The following is a 7159-nucleotide window of genomic DNA, read 5'->3' on the forward strand; positions in this document are numbered from 1 at the left end:
TGCCTCCACTACTCATCGAGGAAAGGATTCAAATGAGTGAGGTGTTCACCTTTGCTGGGCAGAAATCTCACTTTTCTCCCTTGCTTGTTACAATAGAGACGTCTCTCTCCCGAGTCCCGACGAAACGAGTAAAAGACAAAACCCGTTTGCAGTCGGCCTGCAGCAGGAAGTGAAACGAGGAGGCATGCCATGCTGGCGTATGCATGGCGCTTAAAGAAAAGACACGCTAACCATTTGGCGACAAGCCACGAGCAACCGGAGAAGCGACCCCGCGGCGATGGCAGTGTGTCTGAAACTTCAGTGCAAGAACAATGACCACAGCCTGATTGGTTGGTCCACCGTGACCCCAGGTTCCAGTTTACTCCAACGCCACAAAGCGCTGTCAACGATGCCTGCCTAAGATTGAAACTGGAGATCAGGCAGGCAGACAGAGCTGGTCTCCAAGACTAAGTATTAGTGCAGGCACGAAAACAAGTATTAAGTACATGTATCTGAGGACTTACGAGGGTCAGTACATTACATGTATCTAATGAAATTGTCACCATCATCAGTGACATGAACAACTACACCTCGCTGACTAGGTGCTGGTCTGCCCGGCGAGGCATGTTCTGATGCTGTCGGTACTGGCAATATCCATAGTTTTCTACTCTCTTTTTCTTTTACTGCATTCATCTCACCTCGGCTCACGTCACTGATGCTGGCAGGCAAGGTGCAGATACACCTAGACCTGGATATCCTGCGGTACGGTGGCGTGCCTGATGTAGTCCTTCCCTAGCGGGCCTGCCTGCCATTTCTGCCACATCCAACTAGCACACCAAACGACGTTACGTTGTTGGGAGTACACCACTGACACACTCATGCGATGTCACCCTCAAAACAACTTATCCTTTGGACATTGTAGTCGGCGCTGTCTGAGAATTGCTTGTGCGTGAATTTCAGAGCCTTAGCAATAAAGTGTTGTTTCCCATTATCTCTGTGTGACTAAGACAATAATAATGACTACACCCAGCTCGCAGGTGTATCGAACAATCCCTCCAGCTACCACAATTCGCCCGCAGTGTACATGACATGTGTTTATTCAATATACGTGCCAGTTGATAAGCGTTTTCCTTCCGAAGTATTATCGACTCATCCTTATCGGCTCCGCAGGTTCTCACGCCCATCTGGAATGGCTGAAAAGCTTGCCCACTCCACCCTGGAGTGCAGATTGGCCGTGCTGGGGACGTGCTGCTCAATGCTGGGTGATGGCGAGAGTGGAGTGGGCAAGTCTAGTCTCTGTAGCAGATTCATTCATCCAGGCGTGGATACTTGGCAAGAACTGGGTCACGATCACTCGCACTGGCTGAGCCAGACTGACTTCTCCGAAGCGGAAATCAATGGAGATCATTTCGTCTACTTTGGAGCTGCAAAGCGACTGTACTTGCCCAGGGGATCGAATCCATTGAGGTCTGCGGTGGAGCTGCGTATTCATGTCGTTGAGCACACGACTTTCATCGATGATAGCCGTGGTTGTCCATTCCCCGGAGCCGAGAACTATGCAGATCGAGCCACTAGTCCCACCATACATGTACGATCCTCTACCATGGTAAAACACCCCTACACATGTCGCTCTCGTCTAGGACAGCACACGCCTCATACGCAATCATCCAAGTTACTCTCCGCAGCCTGCAGTCGAGAGCTTGGTCCCTTTCCCAAAGCATACTCGTCGCATGGAGAGGGTGTTGACGGTTACCTATTTGTCTTGGACCCCAGCAAACCCTCCGCTTGCCGACAGTGCCAGTGGAAGGTTTTCACCCATTGTTGGCGGAAGATCCCCGACAAGAAGAAGAAACACGGTTGTGCCATTGTTCTGACGAAATGCGACCTGCTCCCCAACGACTTTGACCTGAACGGCAAGAACATCAGCATTGTCAAACTATTCCAAGGTGAAGCGCCCACTGGCACTGGGTCACAGACAGCATCAGCACAGACCTTCCAGGATTGTCCGGGGAAACTGGCCATATCCTGTGGCAAGCATCAGGTGCCTGTGTTTCTGGCGTCGGCGGAGTGCTGTTATGGCGTTGACATGCCGTTCGTGTACCTGGCACATCGTACTCTCAAGGTATTCGGTCGACCCAGTCTGCCCATGACTCGTGCGCAGCTGGTGCAGATAAAGCAGAGGAAGGAGCATGAAATGCTGCGGTCATTTAATCAGTTCTTGAAGCGTCGCGTCACGGAGCATCGGATCACGTGGAGCAATGTGTGGCCCGTTGATCATGACGATGAGACTGCAGAGCGGACCAGGGAGATGTGGCGGAGTGTGCTGGGCTCGGCGGTGCTAGAGGCCGTGTTCAACTCGCACATACGACGGATAGAACAACCCACCAACAAAGACAATGCACATGCACCATGGGAACATGGTCAACAGACTATGTGTACTGGTACCAGCCCGAGGTAAGCTGGCCCAGACGGCTATAATGTTACTACTTTACTACTAACTTCTCGATAGTGTTAAAAGGTGTTTTCAAAGACTCCGCTGTAGCCATGCACTGAACTAGTCTTGTTCACAAAGACACAAATCCATACACCACCAGCGAAACGCTCTCTAGGCTACAATTATTGAAAAATTATAGCAGTTTCTTGATCCAAGTGTTCGGGTCAGGCGTATCTTCCTGGGCAGCGGAGAGACCGGTTTCTGTAGGTGGTTGGCAGTGTTGCCAGTGGTGAGTGGCGGCTGTCGCGGTGGTATGGTATGGGTATGCATGTGCTTGCGTATGCGTGTGCGGTGTATGTGCGTGTGCGTGCGTGCGTGTGTATGTGCACGCTAAGGGTAAGGGTATATGTAGTAACAGTTACTCGAAGTAGTATTCCTGACTATGGCCAGTATGGCTTACGTGTATGGCATTACATTTCACTTAACCACAACGCTGTGAAGCTTTGTTCAGGTGTCTGTCAGCCTAGTGTCAGGTACACAATAATATCACAATTTCACTACAGCCGTACAGGTGCACCTGCAGTGTGAGAAGTCCTGTCTTTCCTCTGTTAATTCCTGTGAATTCCTGCAGGGATGAAAGCACTGTTAATTCCTGCAGGGATGAAAGCACTGTTAATTCCTGCAGGGATGAAACCACTGTTAATTCCTGCAGGGATGAAACCACTGTTAATTCCTGTTAACTCCTGTTAATTCCTGCAGGGATGAAAGCGATCACATTGACTATGATGAGAGATTCGTTATGGTCGGCCAGCGGAAGCACTCCAAAACGCAAAGCCTGTTCCGCGGAAAACGGCAACACGCTGGAAGCTTGCCTATGGATGCGGCTAATGAGCATGTTAAGGGAGCGACTAAGGCGAGGACTATAATCCCTTACGCTGAGGTCCACATGGATGGCACACGCACAATACACAGACTGGCGTATGAGGACATGGGCGATGATGAGGATGACGACGACGTGACGTCATCCTGGCTCATGCTTCACTGTCCTGACCAGCGACACTACAGGCCTGCTGAATTTATCCAAACGAAACGCAAGGATAGCGATAACAGGGTACACGGGAACTCCTTGCCGGAGGCAACACAGGATCAAGCTCCGCGGTGGCCACGGGTTGGCCTATTCCCATACGCGCACGCTCGTCTTGACCACTGTTCGTCATGCACAACATGCATACCATCTGAACACCAACACCAACACCCACACCACCACCCACACCCACACCCACACCCACACCAACACCCACACCAACACCACATGGACAGTACTGATGGTAGTGCGTTCTGCGATGGTCTCCTCGCACTGCCACTGCCACCCACACCTGCTCAGACTAAACCAGACAACGCTCCGTTGATACACGTGCAACTCCCTGATGAACAAGAGCCAGGAAACTCTGACGGACAGGACATCCCATGTTCGGAACGTTCCGCCAGTCCATCCACGTCGCCGGATTGTCGGTCCCGCCGTCGGCCCAGTGGACACTTCCGACAGCCAGATATGGAGAAGAAGCGGTCCGATTTGCGCTTGAACTGTCACGAGCCAGGAGACTCGATGGTCAAAACAATAGCGATTGGTGACCTTCCCCAATTGCAGGGTGGAATTTCGAACTCCTCTTCGCCTGAACACGACCCACACCAAAACCACACGGACAGTCGTGCTTTCCGCGACGGTCTTCTCGTACTACCATTGCCACCCACACCTGCTCACACTAAACCAGACCACACTCCGTTGATACACGTACGACTCCCTGATGAACAAGAACACCCTGGCACAAACTCTGACGGAGAGGACATCCCATGTTCCGAACGTTCCGTCAGTCCATCCACGTCGCCGGATTGTCGATCTAGTGGACACTCCCGACAGCCGGATATAGAGAGGAAGCGATCCGATTTGCGCTTGGCCTGTCACGAACCAGCAGACGCAACGCTCAGAACAATTGCGATTGGCGACCTTCCCCAACTGCAGCAGGATGGAATTTCGAACTCCTCATCCACGTCTCCGGTGGCGTGCGCCCGTAGAAGGTCCTCAACCGGTGATGGACTCCATACAAACAGGAGGAAATCATTCGACACGGCCGTCTTAACCAGCTCGAAAGATGGTGTCAGGATTCAGGCTAACGTCACTGACAAGCCAAAATCCCGAGAATATCTCAGGTAAGAGAGAATTGTACTTAGGTACATGTAACTGGTAAGGAATAAAAAAAAAACGCTTGCGGTGAACAGTCACTTTCTTAGCTTTTGAAGTAGAACCTGCAATTGTAGAACCTGCAATTGTAGAACCTGCAATTTGGTAGAGTTAATTTTTAAAACATAGTCATAAAAGTAGAAAGGAAAAGGACATATGGAAACGAGTTAAGAGTAACTCTCCACCACTGTAACTAGATACTATATACAGTCAGAAAGTGCAACAACTAGGCACAAAACTTAACTCGTTTCCATATGTCCTTTTCCTTTCTACTTTTATTATTGGCTCAATACCCGAGTTTCACATAGTCATAAGCGAAAACTTTCGGGCCAATTTCTCTTAGTGGCCCATATTGAACAAAGTAACAGGCAATTTGCACAAAAATCACCCCCAAGTATCAAAAATTAATGTTGAGGTGCTTATTACTCCGCAATATTGATGATGACTAGCTACTTGTTTTGGCCATTTCATCTCTACCTGGTACAATGAAGATAACGCACACTTCACATCCAAGAAAGTAGAAAAGCTTACACGTATATGTAGTTTCCAGCTACCTTAATTTAAAAGTGAATGACGACCTTGGTTTCAAGTTTGACTTGAGCTTACTGCTTAGCACCTGGAAATAGCCCTTTCCCAAAGGTGCTCGCCCTTTTTCGCCCTTTTTGGCCCTTTTTGGAAAAGCCCGTTTCTTTCGCCCTTTATTGCGTTTTTGGTGAATATCGCCCTTTTTGAGCTTTTTTAGCTGAAAAAGTGCTAAAATCTGTTTGCTCATGCATGCGATCACAGTTTCCGAGTGCTCGATATGGGCCTTGGCACGCCGCTTTTTTGGGGGGCAACAAGTAAGTTGGTGTTGTACCCGCGCGCGGTGTACACAGTGCTGTAAAAAGTGGGTTTTTTGAACTTTACTTCCTGTTTTGCCTTTCGTGGACCCATAAATGGAAGAGTGCGTATTCATTTCTCAGCTTGGGTTCATATCTGAACATGTATCATGGCTATGCTTCACTGAAAAAAAGAGCACTTTTTGCCTGTTTTCACTGAAAAAAGAGCACTTTTTCAGCATATTTTGAGGGACGCGAAAAGCACTAAGTGCGAATTAAAAGAGCACCTTTGGGAAAGGGCTACCTGGAAATGGAAAGCTATGACTGCGCCATACCACAACAAGAACATGTTGAACAACAACAACTTGGAGCGGCTTGCTTGCAAACACCAGAATGCTTGGCGGATAATGCTGGAAAAATTGCCCTATTCTGCTCAAAAAGCAATCATGGATGAAATTGGCAGAACCATTACAAGCCCTATGGCAGGCACTTCCTTGAATTCTGCTCCATTTCTTTATCCACAGTCATACAAAACAAAGTAAACATGCATTAATAATTATTAAACATACCAGGAAAATACCAAATTCTGTTAATTTTAAGATTGCAATAAACAGAATCAGCTGAAGCGACATGATACGAAGGTTTTATTGAGATGTAAAGTGCTAATTTCTTCTGCCACGTAATCCGCCAAGGGCAATGCCGACCTGGGCCCACCCTACATATTTTGTCATGGCGTGTACCTGTCGTGCCCGCATGCGGATCTCATTTGGATGTGTATGATCCCTTTCCACTGCTGCAGAGTTGAAGGCACGCCAGCCGATGTGAATCCACCGCCGCCAGCCGCTCCAGTGCGATCATGTTCTCTGAAAGGCACTGGTGATGTGGCAGGAAAGGGTACTTGCGAACAGCAGGACGACTCCCGGAACATAGCTGATAAATGGGTGGTTGACGCTCGCTCCGGTAAGTATATTCACATGGATGTGAAGCAGCAGGATGACTCATAATATCGCCACCTGAAATCCAACAGCAGCTACTAAGTTATTTAATTTGATCAGTAATTTTGCTGTTTTTTTTAGCTTCCCAACCACGGTCTGTGTAGGATTCAGCTCAACGACCGTGAGCATACAAACTACAAAGAACACAATCATGCACCCTATGTCATGGAACGGTAACTCTATACTCCCCGTGCATCTTACAATTAGGCTATGTCAGGAATGTATATCATTGCGAACACACGACAGCCACTCCCCTCCCACCAGTGGCACCACATCCTCTCCCCTACCACGAGTGAGTTACAGAGTATCTAGCACCAGGCTTGTTGTTGTTACCAACTTATCATAAATATTGGTTTCATAGCCTTCGGCAATTATGTGCCGCCCGAGACCAACATAGCCGTTCTCTATGAAAATTGCTGTACATTTCCTCTGAAACATTACATTGACCGATCCTCCTGCGTATACATTCACAAAATCAAACTTATCACTGCCCCTCAGCATGTGCAGCATTCCTTAAACTGGTTCAATGAATCCTCAACAAGCCGGAACTCGCTTCGTTTCCCGATTGCAAGAAACAATTCTATGAGCAAATCGCCTGTATTCCTAGCATACCAATTATGGGATTCTCTTCCTCAGCAATTAAAGTCCAGCAACACCCTCAATGCGTTTTTAAGCTTGATAAATATACACGTAC

General features: G+C 48.4%; 1 protein-coding gene across 1 annotated transcript in view; it reads left to right on the top strand.

The window, feature by feature from the left end:
* The first annotated feature begins 1095 nt into the window (after positions 1–1095).
* LOC135830330 (uncharacterized) overlaps positions 1096–7159 on the top strand; it is a 6350-nt gene continuing 286 nt past the window's right edge. Inside the window, exons 1-3 of the mRNA XM_065342598.1 lie at positions 1096–2433; positions 3173–4621; positions 6270–7159. The exon at positions 6270–7159 is cut by the window's right edge and continues 286 nt beyond it. Coding sequence (XP_065198670.1) covers positions 1169–2433; positions 3173–4621; positions 6270–6474 — 2919 coding nt within the window. The 5' untranslated portion in view covers positions 1096–1168 and the 3' untranslated portion in view covers positions 6475–7159. The remainder of the gene's footprint in view (positions 2434–3172; positions 4622–6269) is intronic.

This window comes from Sycon ciliatum, chromosome 1 (assembly GCF_964019385.1).
Source record: "Sycon ciliatum chromosome 1, ocSycCili1.1, whole genome shotgun sequence".
NCBI classification, from domain to species: Eukaryota; Metazoa; Porifera; class Calcarea; order Leucosolenida; family Sycettidae; genus Sycon; species Sycon ciliatum.